Below are 18,997 nucleotides of genomic sequence, written 5' to 3'. Positions count from 1 at the left end.
AATCACATCATTTTCACCTGAATCTGCAATTCTTTGTATTCCTACAGGGTATTTCGCTGGCTTTCAGCCAACTGCATTAGTTTTTACAGCCCTGTTATTTGCTACTCACACCAGCCTCATTTCCAAGCACGGGGTGGATATTTTCTGTGGAAAAAAGCTCTAAAAACCACCTGTACACCCTCAGCACCATCTGCTGGGGGTGGAAAAAGGAAGGTGACTAGGAAGGTGCTTATCAGTATCCTAACATTTGCTTCACTTCCCATCTCTTCCCAACGAAAGTAATAATGGGAGGGAGTGGACACCTTTATACATTCAGATAAATTGATTAACATATTATATATCCTAATTTGTTCAACTGATCACTCAGTGTGATGGTACATTATAGTGAATCAGCTCTACCGCTTGCTTGTTAAATCTTACTTTAAAAATCAAAAATTGCAATGGTCAAAATGTTCAACTAGACGTCAGCCTTTGGGTGGAGTTCTGGAGTGTAAGACAGCAAGATGACTTTACCTCCTTCCTAGCCTGCGTAGTTTCTGTTTGAAGGGTCTGACTTCTGGCTAGATCCTGTGCATGCGGTTTGCCCCTTTTCATATGAATTTATGGGAGGAGACAAATAAAAGGGTGGTCCCTACTCATCCTGTCCAATACTTAGACAGTCCTTTCCTCACCAACATGGTGGTAATTGTTTAAATTATGGTTCCCATTAAAATGCAAAGAAAAAAAGCAGGATACACTTTAAAGCAAGATTATCATGTCAGTTGGAGTTCATGAGCATGGGATGTTCGGCTTCAGTGTCAAAAACATTCAACATATTCAACTCAAAGCTGATGTTGTGGACCAATGGTGTCACATTGACTGTGTCCACTTTAGCTACATACCTGTTAAAACATCCTTTGAGTAATTCTGCAGTAGATGTCAGAAGGGCTGCTTTCTGCCCTGATGACACACACACAATGAAAATAATGCAAGCTGTGCTGTGTGCAGGTAAAATGGTTGAGCTACTGAGGGGGAAAAAAGAGCACTTTTGGCTCCTTAGTCTTACCTTTAACTGAGTGCTAACTGACACGCAGCAAGTGAGGGAGCCAAATCACAGAAAGAGCACTGACTTTAACATTTCCCAGGAAACATCTGGTTGGACTTTGCTAGTAAGGACATGTAGATGGTGCAATTGGAGTGAAATGGAAAAACACAAATGTTGAAAAATTTCCTCTCTGGTAATCTTGTACTGAGTGACATTATAGCACCTGAAAGCAACAGTTTCAGTTTCTGAACCTTCTTATCAACAGGGATTTATATTTTGATACTTTCAGGGGGAAAAACAGACTTCTTTCTCCTCAGTCAGTTGGTAATATGAGAGCAGATAGGACCCTGTCAGCGGCACCACAGTGTTTACCCAAACACAGAGGACTGTCAGAGAATCCAGAGGTTCATGCTGTAGGGTCATTTTACCTTTAGTGGTCACTAACAAACCTAGCAAGCGTTATAATGGGCATGTACTTCTTATACGGTTTGCTTTTTGCATATGTTGGGCTGCCTGGACTCTTACTCTGTGATTTAGCTTTCCGATGCCCAAGCTGCACCGCAGAGGATATGATGGCATGCACCAAAGTCGATCCGCTATGTGCAGAGATTGTGAGGGAGCCAGGCTGCGGCTGCTGTCCAGTGTGTGCCCGGCAGATGGGAGAGCTCTGTGGGGTTTATCTGCCAAGGTGCTCCACCGGTCTGAGGTGCTACCCAAGTATGGATGCTGACTTCCCTTTACAGCAGCTCATTCAGGGTTTGGGACAATGTGGACAAAGAATAGATGTGGATGTCTGGGAACATTTGAACCTGTCGGGGTATGGTAAGTTCTATGAAAAAACTGCTGCAAAGTAGTAGAATAAAGAAAGACCATTAAAGCTGCATTAATCTGTAGTTGCTGTTTTCAATCACTAAATCGCTTTTTATATTTAAATTGAATAAACTGAACAGAGAATAATCCCCCAAGGCTACATTGGCCTTACTTTTTAGACCTGGAGGAGACATGGATCTCTTCCAAACCATTCTACAGGGTAGGGGTTTTACTTTTTAGAACTCCTAGTGTTAAGACTTAAAGTTAGCTCCATGGCTACTTTGACAGGTACCTGGCAGCTACAGCCCATCACTGTCTGGGCTTTACCTCCACTAGTGGGAGCCTCTAATCCGGACTTCTTTTTTCTGCTGTTGGTGCCTTTTTGAACATTTTAACTAAATTATCTAACAGATAATCTGTGGAACTAACCATCTCGGCAATTTGTGCTTTGGCGAGGTATATTCAGTGTTTTGTCTGTTAAATGTTTCTGTGTTTGTGTAATTTAACTGTAAAGTTAATGAACACAGCTCATTAACCAAATTTGCTAGCTTTGCTTTATAGTGCTGCCATCCAAATACGTTCACTTCTTTCTCCAATAAGCCAACACAGTGGTAGCCAAAATGGTGGTGAAACTTCAAAATTCCGAAATCAAAACTAAAGGCTAAGATCAAGTCAAGGGTGATGTCACATCCATCTTTTAAATACAGTACATGATATATTGTTATATATTGAGGGGTCAAAACTAGGGATGGGTACCGGTATCATTATGGCACCTGTTCTGACATAAACGGTAGTAACCAGACCGAAAAGCAGCGCTTTTTTTTCCCCTGAGATGTCATACACTTTGGATTCCAGCCAATCATTTTATCTTTGCGAGCGTAGTAGGCGGGCCCAGGTACGTACATTCTTTTAGAGCAGAGCTACAGATTAAAAATGCCCAAGGCGAAGCTGTCAAAGTCTGGCTGTACTTCTGAGCAAATGATGCAAACTCAGCAGCCTGCAACAAGTGCTTTAAGGTGATACTGTGAAAAGGAGGTAACTCCTCGAATCTGATGAAACACCTAGCGATGTATAGCATTTTGTTAAAAGCCGAGAAATGCGCTGTATTTTCTAGCTTGCTGCGAGACCTCACACCGTGCACATCTACTGCGCGTGGTTTGCCTGTTATCTGCAGTGTTGCCAACTCCTCAGTAAGGAAAATCGCTATCGGTTGTCCTAAAAGTCGCTAGAAGTCGCCAAATGACGTCATCGCCTAATTTGCATAATTGGTCATGCTAATGTAATTGTAACCTACGCTGTTGGAGAGAGAAATAACATCGTAGAAGAGACATAAAGTGAGTAAAAAACGTCCTAAATGCAGTTAGAATTTATTTAGAACTACAAATTAAATTTATTTTAGCAATTGTTGTTTTTTAATGTCACAATTCCAACCCTGCTCCTTTATCCAGTCCTGGACCAGCAAAAGTGACCTGAAATAGGCACTCTGGTGGAGTTACTTTGTGTGTGAGAGTGTGTGTTTATAAGTAGTTTTAAACCTTGTGATCCACAAAACAGCATAACATTAAAAGAAGAACTGACTGCGTTACAGTCAGTGCGGGAGCAGCGGCTTCGCTCATGCGCTATTCATTTGCTGTTCGGACGCACAGGTGTGAACGTCTCCTGCTCTGATAGCAGCTGGGGAGGACTATCCTCCGCCTGTGTGCGCTTTGGCACGGGTGAGGTGCCCAAGGCAGCACCGCTGCTTGTTGAGAGTAAGAGCAATACGCGTTTGCACGTCAAAAAGTCGTCATAAATAAGTCTCCAATAATATCAGAAAAGTCGCCAGATTTGTCGCTAGTCGCTTTTTAGAAAAAAAGTCGCTAAGGGGGTCTGAAAACTCGCTAAATATAGAGCGACAAAATTGCTAAGTTGGCAACACTGGTTATCTGACCCGGAGTTAGCAACATTCCCCAAGAACCCGAAGAGGAGAGTTCTGGCCCCTAGCCCTGCCAGTGTAGCAGAAATGATGACGGATGATGATGGCAGCAGCAGCCGTTCTTCTCTGCGTGAGTAGCTTAATGTTGTTCGTGTGTAATTTATGTTGCTAACCACGTTATTAACTTAATGCATGTAAGGTGAACTAGCAAACATCATCATAGCTACATGCGGCTGTCCTCTTGTTTGATGGCAGATACTCCCTTCACCCTGGCCAAAAAGGCTAAAATGACCAAAGAAAAAGTGGAAAACAGCTAAACATGAGAGGTTTTTGGACAAAGTTTGTGTTTTCCATTGTTTAAGCACTGCTTCCAGCCAAGAGTGATGTCACAAATCCCCTATAGCTGCAGAAAAGGCTAACATTGTTATCTTTTTACAAAAAAACAGCTGAACACGAGAGGTTTTTGGACCAATTTTGTGTTCTCCATTCTTTAAGCACCATTTAAAAAGTACCGGTTTGGTACTGGTATCGGATAAAACCTAAACCATACCCATCCCTATTCAAAACCTGGCATTAAGGGTACAGGGGAGGTCATTGCATATAGTCTTTACAGAGTTAGTACTCATGAGAAGTACTCATGAATCCAGACTAGATTTCTTCTGTCTGTCATGTTGGAGAGAGGACCTAAAAGCAGACGCGTACAATCAGGACTAGACAGTTTATTTAGGCCGGGAGAAAAACAAAAGAAGAATACAAAACAAAAGGAGACTCAGACTTTACTAATCAAACTGGGCAAAGCTAAACATTAAGATCATAGACTGTGAAACCCGGAAAGACACATGGAGGGAGGTGAACTGACATTCCAGTGAGGATGAAGGGGAACTCACACAATTTATACACATGAGGATGATTAGGGAAAGTGGAGGCCCACAGGAGGGACTAATCGGGCATAATAAGTCAGGAGAAATGAAGCTGAACACAATCCACATGAGACAAGGGACTGTCAAAATAAAACAGGAAGTGTCATGCATACCAAGACTCAGAGTAGGACTTGCAGGCAGGGATAAACAGACAGACTGGGGGTGACAAAGGATGAAACACAAAAAGAAGAACATGGAGACAGAGCACAGATACAAGGACAAGTGAGAGAGAGAGAGGGAGGGCGAGAGACATGACAGACAGGAGGGGACACCAAGTAGAAAACAAAGAGACCAGACCAAGGGAGCAGGAACTGAAACTGATAACACTTAAATAACTTGAAAATAAACTAGACACCTCTAACAATATAGCAGGGAAATTACCAGGGATTACCAAGCTCTACTATTTCTAGTCACAGGAACTAAACAAGAAAACAAAACAATATAAAATCCAGGTAATATGATCATTTCTCAAAATCAAAAATGAATTTAACAATATTCAAAAGGTCCAAAACACAGAGAAGTATATTAATTTCCTAGGAGTGGAAATCTAATTCATTATGATGTTAAATCACCTACGTCTGCATCACCACAGCTTAAACTGACACAGTGCTATATGTGATGGTCTGTGTACATCTGTTTTGTACATCCAAAGATTTGTCCTCTGTCAAGTATCTTCTGTACTGTGCTTTAACTGAGACTTCTCCTATATTCTCTTATACCTCAGCATGAAGTTATAACACAGAAGGAAAAACTTCACTGAGAATTAGCAGAGTCGAGACTACAGTTTCACTGCAGAACTCTTTTAATGTCAGAAAAACCACCATCTACATCAAACATATTTGTAACTATCCCAAAAGAAACAACCCAGAAATCCTGCTGGGACAGAGAAATGTTAAGCTTTGCTATCCCACATTACAGTTATTAGGGACAAAGGGTCACTATTGATTCCTGAAAATGAATGTTGACATATGCAATGTGTTTGGCAGGCAGTGGCAGACCCACATCTGTGAGCGCAAACCAGCAGTATCCCTCCAATGAACTCTAACATGTCTATAACCCACGTAGCCTCAAAGCTCTCGTATTGGGAATGCCTTATTTTGATGTAGGCTATTGTATTAAGGAGGAAATTTAATACACATTGAAACTTTTAAGGCTAGCATTCAATCATAAATGTCTCAGTGTCTGTTGTGAGCATCAGTGTCAGTTTGTTATTGGAAAAGAGTTTCTCTGAAGAAGAAGAAGAAGAAGAAGAAGGTGGTGTGACCTATTTATATAAACTGCTTAGAGCTAAATATTTATTTGTTTATCTTGCGTCTCATGGCTACTGACTTAAATGGGAGAGGATAATGAAAACAAACCCATTTCCAATCCTGCAATTTTATCTGAGCACAGTGCACTCGGGATAGAATAGAATAGAATAGAATTCAACTTTATTGTCATTGCACATGCACAGGTACAGGGCAACGAAATGCAGTTTGCATCCATCCAGAAGTGCTTTAGTGATATAGATATATTACAATATATATTAGCAATAATATAGATATGTGAGTATGTGAGTATATTACAGAATGGGATGGGCTGGGCTCTATGCTGTGATTTATCACCTTTGGCGTTCAGATCAGTTAAAATACAAACGAGCATTGTTTTATAGGGCAGGTTGCACTCTGTTAAGCATGACTTTTCAAGCATGGCAGCTATTTAATATCAACATCTGTCTTTCTTTGTACCCTTCAACATCCACATTTCGTTAACTGCAGGAAAGATCCTGAAGTTTACACTCTCACTTTTCAGTTCAACAAAAAAACAGTGTTGCTTTTTAGGATATTGTGCTTATTTGATGTGATCCTGGGTTCACGTGGGTCCTTTGGGTCACTGAAATGAGCAGCACATCAGCCTGAGTAAACAGTCTAGAGTTCATAACCTCCTTGAGCTTTGCTGAGACTTGGTGCTTTCAGCAGACAAACATCTGTGTATAAATATGTAAAATGTGTTGACTAGGGACAAGATTTTTCAGTTTAGTAGTACTGATTAATCAACTGAGCACTTTGGTTGCATACAGGTAGGCGCTCCCTGTGAGACGGGAGTATGCTTGCCAAAGTGTTGTCTTTTTATTAACTTATCTAAATGGATAGACAGTAACCAGTGCATGGAATGGGAAGTCTCTGCCAAGATATCCTGTACTACACTGTGGAAACCCTGGAAGTCCACTCCAGGGCGTCAACTTGTGCTGTTTTGTCAAAGCCACTGGGATGGCTCATTTAGGTAGAGTTTGTTCCTCGTCCTTATAATCTATATGACAAGGTGGGTTATAGCATTGGTGAGAGGTACTTTTCACTCCAAAATCATCATTTTTTGAAGTGCACTATAGTTGCACTGGGGTGTTTTTTTTTTTTTGTTTGTTTTTTAACCAGAACCACAATCCCTTTTTAAATCAAATTAAAGTAGCTTTCACTTCCTAAACCCAACCAGTGAGTGAATGCAGGGTTTAAAAATGACTAAGAAACACGAAGTTAAAAAATTGTGGAAAACAAAGGTCACAACTGGATGGAAACCATAACCTTCTGACTCATAAACCGGTGAGACCCCATGCCATAGACGCCTCAAAATATGGATATAGCTTTGGATTTTGAAAACTAAAGCCAGTGCAGAAGTGCCTTTACCATGCCTTTAAAGTGTCTCTTTAATTGCCACCAGGAGGGTATCTCCTGTGGTTGCAAAAAGACTCATAGACTTCATATCCGTAGAAGTCTGTGAGAAAACCAGTCTTCCCTCACCTCTGCACAAACTGTCCTGATGAGTTTACGGGCTCGGTCATTTAAGCTATAAATCCAAGAAAGGAGGTCTAATCAGACTATGTTCATTAATGACTGAATGAGGAATTAGCCAATCAGTGAGGAGTTTTAAGCCCATTTCCATCACCCAAAAGGAAAATAAGAGAGATGGCAGAGGCTTCAGAAGAGAACTTCATAGACCATCTTTCAAACCGTCTAAATTCCCGTCCAGGATACAGCAGAGGTTAAAGATATCAGGCATGATGATGATGTCAGAAAGGAGAAGTAAAGGTCGGTTGTAAGCATTTTACAGACATGCAGCAGCCAGTATTTGGTGCACTAAGGTTTTAGTCTGGTGATGATTGTGAGCTCCAGTCTTGACATCAAACCAAATATTCCCTTCCTTTAAATTCTGGACAAAGGAAATGAATTCACTGACTCCGATGAGGTGCTGAAGTCTATGGCAGGTGTGGAAGATCTGTCAGAAACATGGATACATCATTATGCAGCAATATTTGGATTAGCCATTAACATTTCAGCATCCATTTATGCAGGGACGATCTGTTGAGCAGCACAGAATGTTTGCTCAAAACAAATTCGCTTGACTTACTTGAAAGGCTGAAAGTCTGCGCTTACACTCCACAACATTATTTTAAGTCTGCTGCTGCCAACGGTTTGGGGAATTGTACAAGGGAGGGTTTCTCTAGTGGCCAGTCAATCAGTGATTGGGCTTGGCCTGAATGCGTTGCATCGAATCCAGCTTAAAAAACAGGCCAGAAAATGATGCATGATTTGCATTTAAACAAATTGAATTTCCATTGACATACTAGAGTTACTAGCAGTGTGTATGGTGGATACTGGATTTTAATTTTGATTTCTGCTAGCCTTCCCACAAATATACCAGCATACTTGCTCTTTCTTTTGCCTGTCTCTTTGATAGACTAGCAAATTTACAGATGAGGAAATAACTGAATCGATCACATATTCTGCTTGGCAGTGGTAAATAAAGTACCGGTTAAGTGCTCCAGTAAACTCAGAGAATGATTACATTTAAAACTCTTTAGATATGATTTTATGACCTAACAATACTGTGTAGAGAAACCCAGCAATCCCTTCAAGCACAATGGGAGGACCACAGAGATGAGCAGCTAAATGAAATTCACCCATTAATTAGAGCTAATTTGTCAGCCTGCAGTGCAGGGCCAAACATGTCTTCTGAGAATAAGGCCTGCTGCTACACGGTACACAGTTCTCTGAAGACAGTACAAAATCTAAATCTGTACATAGAGCTTGGACTTGGGGTGAAACCCTCCATGCATGGACAGGAGCTTCCTTGTCTTGATGTCAGTGGCTTCTATTTCCTCCTTTGGCCATCTTATTATCCTAGCAGGGTACCTGATCACCGGCAGGGAGTAGGTGTTGATAGAGAGAGATAATATATATTGTATAATATACTGAGATGGATGATTGTTTGTATGCATAAGCTAAAAATAAATGATTAAAGTACAGATGATTAAGATGGATAAAATTATATTATTTACAAATACGGGAAGTCATTGCATTAAGCTCATAGATGTGATGTGTGTTCTACTTGCTAGTCTGTCTATAAGGTGCAGTACTATACTGTAGCAGGCGGGGGAGCATACAGTCAGAACAATCCGGTTGTTCAGTCTGACGTCACTAGCCGTGTCTGGGTCTAAACTCCGCTGCAGGTTCATATATCAAACGATCACTATGGCATTACTGAGAGTTGAAAAACTGTCTAAAGTCTTTCATCTTTAATAAAATGATCAGCGTTCTGCTCTACCAGGTGTAACAATTGAGTTTAACATCCAGGCATCCATGAAAACGTAATTTATGACATTTAACGGAGTTAGAAGTTAGCAGGAAGTTAGCTCGCTAGCTTCTATCTAAATACAATATAGCATGTCCTGACTGCAGGGTTTTGGAAACAAATTAAAACGTACAGCTCTGCTATCACCTTTCCTTCTGGTCCTGATCAATGCCTGCCTCAGTTCTGGTTGTTTTCCAACACCCTTCAAGCACGCTGTTGTTCAACCTCTCCTTAAAAAGCCTAATCTAGATCCATCCCTACTCTCTAACTATAGGCCCATTTCCAACCTCCCTTTTCTGTCTAAAGTACTGGAACGAGCCGCCCTCACGCAGCTCCAGCTATTTCTTGACAATAACAATCTCTATGAGAAGTTCCAGTCTGGTTTTAGAGCTCGGCATAGCACAGAAACCGCCCTTCTGAGAGTTTTTAATGATTTGCTTTTAACTGTTGACTCTGGTTGTGCTGCTGTCTTAGTAACCCTGGACCTGACAGCAGCCTTCGACACTGTTGATCACAACATACTGCTATCCCGCCTTCAACACTGTGTCGGTTTAAAGGGCACTGTCTTAAAGTTTTTCCAGTCCTATTTGAATAATAGGAGTTTTTCTGTTCACCTTGGTGAACTGTCATCTCCCAGAGCTCCTTTAACCTGTGGCGTACCTCAGGGGTCCATACTAGGCCCCCTGTTGTTTATTCTGTACTTGCTCCCTCTGGGCGATGTGCTCCGTAAACATAATGTGTCCTTCCACATCTTTGCCGATGATATTCAGATCTACCTCCCTCTGAGGTTGAACTGCAATGTTTCTTTGCAGCCGCTACTCTCCTGCTTGTCTGACATTAAGACTTGGATGACTCTTAACTTCTTACACCTTAATGAAAGCAAAACTGAAGTCATTGTGTTTGGGCTTCCTAAAGATCCCAACTTCTCTCTTGACTTTTTGGGACCCCTAACCTCCGATTGCACTTCTTCCATTAAGAGTCTTGGTGTTATTTTTGACAATGCTTTTAAACTTGATAAACAAATCAGCTCTGTAGTTAAGGGATCTTTTTATCATTTGCGGATTTTAGCCAAAGTCAAGTCTTACCTTTGCAGGAACGATCTAGAAAGAGTGGTCCATGCTTTTATTACTTCACAGCTAGACTACTGCAATTCCCTCTATGCTGGCCTAGATCGTTCCTGTCTACATCGCCTTCAACTGGTGCAGAACGCTGCCGCTCGCCTGTTGACCGGTTCAAAAAAAAGAGACCACATCACTCCGGTTCTCTGCTCTCTCCACTGGCTCCCAGTTGCCTTTAGGATTGATTTTAAAATCTTATTGCTGGCTTTTAAGGTTTTAAATGGCACTGCACCTTCTTACCTGTCAGAACTCCTTAGTACTTATCGCCCCAGGAGATCTTTGAGGTCAGCCGACCTGATGCTTTTAGATGTTCCCAGGTATAAATTAAAGACAAAGGGAGAGAGGGCGTTTGCTGTGGCTGCACCCAGACTGTGGAACAGTTTACCTCCTCACGTCAGACTCTCCAAAAGCCTAGAAACTTTTAAAACCGCTCTTAAAACTCACCTCTTTTCATTGGCTTTTAGAAAGGTTTAATTTATTTGTTTTATATATTTTTATTTTATTTTTATCAGCGAGGTGTTATTACGAAATTGTGTTCTATTGTATTTTTATCTGTATTTACTGTACAGCACTTTGGTCAGCCTTGGTTGTTTTTAAATGTGCTCTATAAATAAACTTGACTTGACTTGACTTGACTATCACTTCCAGCATAAATGAAGACAGAAAACTAAACAGCAGTGACGTTTGTAGGGTTACTGAAGTTTGGCTAGCTGGTATATAATGATGTGCTACGTGACCGCTAGTGACACAGCTATGTTAGCATAATATAAACAAGCTAACTTTTTTTCCACTCGATAAAACTTAACGTGAGTTTTCTTGGTGGTCAGAAACAAATGTAATCGCATGGCAGGATGCTGTAAAAGGACCAAACTTCAGCCAGGAGAACAACTGAGATAATCCATCCACAATACGAGGTTAGTCATTCATATACTGTTGCATGGGCTGGGCTGTAGTTACATCCTAAGGTTTTAAAAACTGAGCTTAAATAAATGATTAGCGGTAATAAAAGCCGAGGGAGGTCAACGGTGATCACTGACTGTTTTAGGAGCTTTTTGAGATCAAATAGAAGAAAATACATAACATTAAACATGTTAACAGCACAAAAGCCATATTAAACGCAGGCTACTTTAGACCCGGAAGTAGGATTCGTCGCGTCATCACTGAACAACCGGATAGCAGACACCTGGCTCCATTGTTTCCTCACTTTAACACCTCTACTCTTCCTAATTTCATTTTTGATTTTTGTCCCATGTCCAACAGCATACTGTCAACAATATCTTTTTGTTAAAATAAATATTTAATGACCACCAATTTGCAATGATTAAGCTGCACTCAACCAGGAAGAGAAACTCGTGAGATTGGAATCTTTTTACTAGAGTGCTACACAGCAAATCCAGCATGTCCAAATTAACACTGTCGGATTTGATTTCAACACTATTAAAGTGTCTATATGGGTCCACACCAGAGAGTGTTAATTTAACTCTTTTTGGAGAGTTGGTACGTTAACTCTGATTTAGTGTTAAACACCAAATCTGTCTGGAGTTGATAATTTAACACTTGGTGTTAAGAGTTTATATATTAACTCTCAAAGAGTATTTTAGTTTAACTACGTAAGAGTTATCTTCTAATTCATTCTTAAAAGCGGGAATTTTACTGTTCTGAACTTCTAGAAATTTCTTTTGGAACTAAACATTTACTAAAAAGATGCAATGGTTTTTGAAAAACATTTATTCTGAACTGTGCACCACAATTTCAAAACATTTTCTGAAAGATGTAACAGTATACTGTCATGGTCCTGGGTCGTTGACCCAGCGTCTTGCGTTTTTTCTGATCTGTATTAGTTAGGGTTAACCTGAAGTTTGGTGTATTGTCAGCCCTACCTGTGTCTGTCCTTGGTGCTCTGTTCATGTCCCCGTGTTGTGTTGTACATCAGTCTGTTTCCTGTTTTATTTTGAAGGCTCGTGTTCTGGATTTCCTGTTCTGTTCTGAAGGTCTGTGTCTGTTATTGTGTTCAGCTTGTCTCCTCCGGTCCCCAGGTGTATTAGGTTCAGCTGTTCTTCCCTCCTGTGTGTGATTACCTGATTACCTTGTGTGTGTATATTTAGTGGGTGTCGGTCTGTGTTCGTTGTCGGCTCGTCTGCACTCATCCGTGTATTTCTGCGTATCTCTGCATTCATCTGCGTTCCATGGTGTCCCGTCTCTGCGTCCCTCTGCCCCGCACCCCCTTTGTACGGTCTCAGGTTTGCTATTTAGTTTCTCCCAGTTTAGGTTTCCGTTTGTAAAGTACTCATACCTCGTTGCCTGTTTTTGTCACCACCACCTTTGTAAATAAAACATCACTCGTATCATCAGTTTGCTGCATCTTGGGTCCTCCTTTTCCTCCACACCACACGGCTCCCTCCGCCAGCCGTGACATATACATGTTCTCACTTTCATTAGAATTGTGTTTATCAAAAGGTCTGACATGGTAAATGCAAATAACAGCATTCTCATCACTTATTTCTTCAATACAATTTGCATGTCCTTCATTCATCCCTTTGTGGAACTTCAACGCACTTCTGCTCTCCCCCATATTCCATCTTCACAAGCATATCCTGTGCGGAGATTGAATAAAAATTAGTTGACACTAATTAATGGCACAAATAATCCAGTAAACAATTGCAGCACAGTAAAAAAGAAAAAGGAATCCTCTTTGAGCCATTACTTGTGTAAAGTATTTTCCCAAAAGACAAGGACACAGGTAATACTGAACTAAATGTAAAACCTCAACCTTTTTCATTTTTACCTAAACCGTGTGCACAAAACTCTGGAGGGATCTATGCTAACGTAGAATCCAGTCAGGACGTCTGCTACTGCTGTTTGCTCGTTTTTTTTATTTTTATGGGCGATCGGTTTCAGGCTTCAAGCAGCACCGTTATACCAACATTTCACATTCTACACATTGTTTTAGGTGTATTTGACCAAAAGTTTGACTGAAAATTCACATGCAAGCTTTTTTCAAGGCTGTGGTATTTGCCCGCAAACAATACCTTTCAGCTAGCTAAAACAGAATATTATGCTATCACCGAGCAACATGGCTAATGCCTTCCACACAGCTTTGTCTCAACTCCAACATCCTGCATCGTCCCGGTCCCCAAAAAGAACCGGCCCAATGAGCTGAATGACTTCCGACCGGTGGCACTGACGTCACATCTTATGAAGACTCTAGAGCGGCTCTTCCTCAACCTCCTCCGACCACAGGTACAACATGCCCAGGACCCACTACAGTTTGCATACAAGGCGGGTGTCGGAGTGGAGGATGCCATCCTGTACCTCCTACACAGAGCCCACTCACACCTGGATGGGGGAAAAGGCACGGTCAGGATCCTGTTTCTTGACTTTTCCAGTGCCTTTAATACCATCCGGCCCTGTATGCTTCAGGAAAAACTGAACAGGATGGAGGTGGACCCCTGCCTGGTGGCTTGGATCTCCGACTACCTCACCGACAGACCACAGTACGTCAGGCTGAAGGACATCACGTCTGACACAGTGGTCAGCAGCACAGGAGCACCACAGGGAACTGTGCTGTCCCCTCTTCTCTTCACCCTGTACACCTCTGACTTCTGCTACAACTCTGAATTATGCCATATTCAGAAGTTTGCAGATGACACGGCCATCATGGGGTGTATCTGGGATGATCAGGAAGAGGAGTACAGAAGTCTGGTGAGGAACTTTGTCGCATGGAGTCACACAAACCACCTGCAACTCAACACCTCAAAGACTAAGGAACTGGTTGTGGACTTCGGGAGGTCCAGAGAAGGTCCACTGCCGGTTCAGATAGAGGGGGAGGAGGTGGAGGTGGTCAACAAGTACAAGTACCTCGGGCTGTGGGTGGACAATAAACTGGACTGGTCATGCAACACAGAGCACCTGTATAAAAAAGCCCAAAGCCGACTGTACTTCCTCAGGAGGCTGAGGTCTTTTAACATCTGCAGGAAGCTCCTGAGGATGTTTTACCAGTCAGTGGTTGCTGGAGTACTTTTCTATGCTGTGGTGTGCTGGGGGAGCAGCACAGCAAAGAGGGACTCATCCAGGCTGGAGAAACTGATCAGGAAGGCTAGCTCTGTGGTCGGCATGAAGCTGGACACTCTGGTGACAGTGGCAGAGAAAAGGACATTAAAGAAACTGCTGGACATTATGAACAATGCTGGGCATCCTCTGCACACGGCCATAAACAATCAGAAGAGTCTGTTCAGTGACAGGTTGCTTCTCCCCAAGACAAGAACTAACAGACTTAAAAACTCCTTTGTCCCACACGCCATCAGACTGTTTAACTCCTCTCTAGAGGGGAGAGGGAGGGGAAACAGGAGGACAAAGGAGGGGGGAACAACTAAGCTGTAGTGCCTCTTCACCTCACTGTACAATACCTTGTGCAATACTTTTTGTAAATAGTCAACAGTGCAATAGACTCAATACTTGAAATGTGCAATTCACTTGTATTTTTATTTTTTATTCCTATTTATTCTATTTATCCCCTTTGTATATTTTATTTATATTTGTCTCTGTATTTATATATATGTGTGTGTGTGTGTGTGTGTGTGTGTGTGTGTGTGTGTGTGTGTGTGTGTGTGTGTGTGTATATATATATATATATATATAACAATTCTGTAACTGTAACTTCGGTCGTTGCTGTGCTTTTTTTGGAAGTCGAATTTCCCAGAGGAACCCACCCGAGGGATTAATAAAGTTCTATCTTATCTTATCTTATCTTATCTTATCTTATCTTATCTTATCTTATCTCTTAAAGAGCCACAGAAGTAAAAGCTCATAATAATAATTGAAACAATCTTTGAAAGAATGACTTACCAAGCATGGCAAACAACTCAAATATGTAGAGCAAAATGTTCTGAAACGGCTTCACTTCAGCTTCGATTGGAGCCGTGCTGGAGGCGGAGTCTGTGAATTTACTCTATTGGTGTCATAGCCCCTCTAGGAGTTCAGAGTTAAGAGGTCAAGAGTTAATGTTTCCATTGTAACACCTCCAGATTTGACAGAGAAACACTCATTTTTAACACTCGATTTTAACTACTATCATTTTACACCTCAGAGTTACATTAAAAGAATGTGACTCTGCTTAGAGTAAAATTAACTCTACTTTTGCAAGAAGACTATTAACACCAAAACATTTAACACTTTTGAATTTGCTGTGTATGCACAGAAATGTGCTTGTATTATTTTGGTGATGCAAATAATATAAAAATGTTGTTATACTTTATTGTAATCTGAGTGTTTTACACTGCTGTAACTGCAGCTGATAGGACACGTAGAGAACACAGTGGAGGGTAGAACACACAGCAGGAATACCTGTTCAATCAACACTGATTTGACTTTGATCTTTGATTTCCATGTCTCCCTCATCAGGTTGTGGCATCCAGTTTAAAGTTTCAGAGTTCTGATGTGTAGCCAGAGTTCTCATGTTGGCAGCCAAAACCTTCCCCTAACCACAACCATGAATTAACCATTGTTTTATTATCATAACCATCTACCCCTACCCATTCATTCAACACATCGGTGGGTTGGACAGAATCATCCAATAGTGACGTTCATAAAACCACTCAGACCGCCAGTCGTCAACTGAAAAATCCCCACTGCGCAAAGCACAAACCTGTTTTGCACTTTCCTTGTGCTTCTGTTTATTTCTCTCTCCTTGTCTCTTCTTTGTGGCGTCGGTGGTCTTAGACTGCCCTTTATGGCCTGAAGGGGTTCCTCTGCTGAGACTTGCTGCTTCTCCTTCACTCACACTCTATGGTCTTTAATTATTCTGTGTCGATTTGTGCTGCACACAGTAGAATGTGTGAAAAGTTAAAGCTATAACACATCACTTTGGGTGGGAGTTGCATGTGGGTGCCTGCAAACCTGAGAAAACTCCCTCTGAGGTGTAAATAGCCCTCTCTCCTTCTCTTTCATATCTTAAAGCACATTGAGAAGTTGCAGCTTGCATACTGCATTAATTATCAGATTAAGATTCAGAAAACATATAAAGTTTGTCAAACATAATATTCTGATGTCTTCAGATTAAACTATGCAATAGATGCATCTTCACCAGCAACATTCTGCCTCCAAATGAATGCTCACAGCACTGCCTGTATAGCAATATATTATACTGCACTTTGAACTAAAGTGTTTGCAAAAGGTTGCCTCTGTGTTTGCATGGAGGCACACAGAGTGATGTTAACATTTGCTTCTGACTACCAGGCAAAAAGAAGTCCGAAGTTCATTCTTTTAATCTGTTTTTTGTTAAACCTGAGAACCTTCTCCACCTTGCCCTACCACAGCAGTAATGTGCAGCTTCCACAATGACTGACTGAAGTGCTTGTTTAAACACTGCCTAAGCTCACAGGCTATGGAACAACAAGGCGAGGGATACTTTTCCCCCCTAAGTCTGTACAGAGTTAGTGTAATTTTTAAAAAATCAGCCACAAAATTAAAATCTCATCCCTGATATTTTGTTGGTCACGCTGCCAAAACCACTCTGAGCAATTGCATTGAGAACCGCACCTCTGGAGTTTGTGGTGGTGTTCTGCACTAAAACATTGTCAACAAATAGTTTATTTGTTGGGGTTGGGGTGGGGACTCCATGAATCTGCATACTCTAGCTGTTCCATCAGATTAGAAGCAGGGAGGCCAGGTTAATGTCTTGGGGTATTTTTCATGTGCTTTTTCATGATTTTCTGCATTGCTCTGCTGTGGGAAAGTGCTGCTGCTGCAGAATATGGCACAATCAAGAAGTGTGTGTTTGGACTGCAAGACCGACAAAGGAGCATTCGCACATCTTCAGATCGCTCTCAGTGTAAAATGTAATTGTTCCCAGAACTTAAAAAGTACAGCATACTTAAGATGACTAAGTTTAGGCAACCTAGTCATTGTGAGCTTGGTAAGTTTCATGTATAGTGGGGTCTTTTATTTTGAAACATGATTATTCCTGTGTCTGACTTCCTGCCTTGCTCATCTGCTCTGTGCATCTTGGTGTGGCTTCTCTCAAAACTAGAACTGGTCCAGTTTGATTGATAAAATGGTGCATTTGATAGAGTGAAGAGCTGCTTCTGGAATACATTGCATTCGGTGAAATTGTAAGCGTTTTGTTGTGTTGGTATTGTCAGCTCAGAGTTCAGGGATGGAATATAAGCCTGCAGTTATTCAACAAACGTATCTTAAGCTTTAATGTCTTGGATATTAGTTGTATTTAGTAAAGTTACTTAAAACAAAACAAAACAAAAACAAACATGTCACACTGGCATAAAGACTATAACATGTCTCTGGCCTTTCTCTGCAAGATACATTTTGGTAAGAACTGACCTAAAACCTCTTTAACGGAAGTGACCAGTAGATATATTGGATCACACCACCTGCACATGAGCGTATGCATGCAACACAACTGCATAAAAAATCTGCCAAACCCTCCGTGTTACTGGAGTCTTGAGCAGTGAAATGCTCTCACGCCTCCTCACTCTGCTGTCTGGTGGGTTTTCTCAGAGTTTTTTCCACCGTTAAACAGAGTTAATGAGAAGCTGTGAAAAAGTGAAGCCGCAGGTTCTACTTCTTAATTAATGGCATCAAGTATATTTAGTAAAGCTCCTGGAGAAACTGAAGAGTTGGGCATCAACTGAAATGAGTTTTAAGGTTATTTCTTAAATGCAATTTTTAAATAAATGATAAATATTCTTGAAGCAATCACATATAAACAACATTCTGGGGGTAAGTTTACAATGAATATATCAGCACCCGAGAGCCTGTTTTGAAAAATAATTGACTTTGACCTTTTTGCCTCTTAAGCCTGACAATCAGTGTAGAAGCACCAAAAGTTTCCTGTTAACAACTACAAAGGCAGCTTCATTGCTTAAAATGACACACAGCCACATAGAAGAGTTGAAAGAGAGAGCTTACTGTAAAAGGTCTGAAGGGGATCTTCATTATTCTGTTTCTTTTTGTACATTTGCCAGCTGTAAAGTGTTTGAAGTGGTTGGGGCTTAAGAGGAACCATTTACACAGACAGTGGGTTTAAAGTAGTCCACTTTCTTGGACGTCAAAGCCCAGTCAATTTGAGACCAGCTCTGCTGTATATGATAACAGGACAAATACATTAAGCAACTCTGGAAAGACATTACTCATTCTGTGCTATGAGAGGACTGTGAAAGCTTCACATCGAGGCAATACCCAAAGCCAACACTGCAAACAGCTCGAGACAGGTAGTTTCTATGGCGCTGAAGACAGAATCAACAACACAGTATTGTGATGACAGCTGTTGGCTAAAGACAAGTTTGGGGTTTTTTCTGCTTGAAAATGCAGTCATGAGTTCCTATAAGTGTCTGTAGAGGCAGTTCAAACACAACCGCAGAAAAGTGTTTACAAGCTGTGTATCTACCTTATTTAACTCAACCACAACACAGCATTCCTGCTTCATTCACTTTTGCATTGCTAAGGGGAAATAATGCTTTACATTACCCATCCATCCATTTTCTTCCACTAACATTTATGTTGTGAAGCTATAAAATGCTTTTATGTGTTTCTGACGGCAGATATCATTTCTTCTTAAAAGCAAGCCCTTGCTTGATGTGCCCTGCAAAAC

The 18,997-nt window shown here is 41.2% G+C and overlaps 1 protein-coding gene across 1 annotated transcript in view; it reads left to right on the top strand.

Annotated features, from left to right (window-relative positions):
• Positions 1-1,243: 1,243 nt before the first annotated feature.
• LOC146691261 (insulin-like growth factor-binding protein 2-B) overlaps positions 1,244-18,997 on the top strand; it is a 31,558-nt gene continuing 13,804 nt past the window's right edge. The window contains exon 1 of the mRNA XM_085434584.1: positions 1,244-1,846. Coding sequence (XP_085290710.1) covers positions 1,489-1,846 — 358 coding nt within the window. The 5' untranslated portion in view covers positions 1,244-1,488. The remainder of the gene's footprint in view (positions 1,847-18,997) is intronic.

This window comes from Copadichromis virginalis, linkage group LG16 (assembly GCF_057382275.1).
Source record: "Copadichromis virginalis isolate Kocher_CV1m ecotype Utaka linkage group LG16, C_Virginalis_male_GT1.1, whole genome shotgun sequence".
Lineage (NCBI taxonomy): Eukaryota > Metazoa > Chordata > Actinopteri > Cichliformes > Cichlidae > Copadichromis > Copadichromis virginalis.
This window is presented reverse-complemented; position numbering and strand designations above follow the sequence as displayed.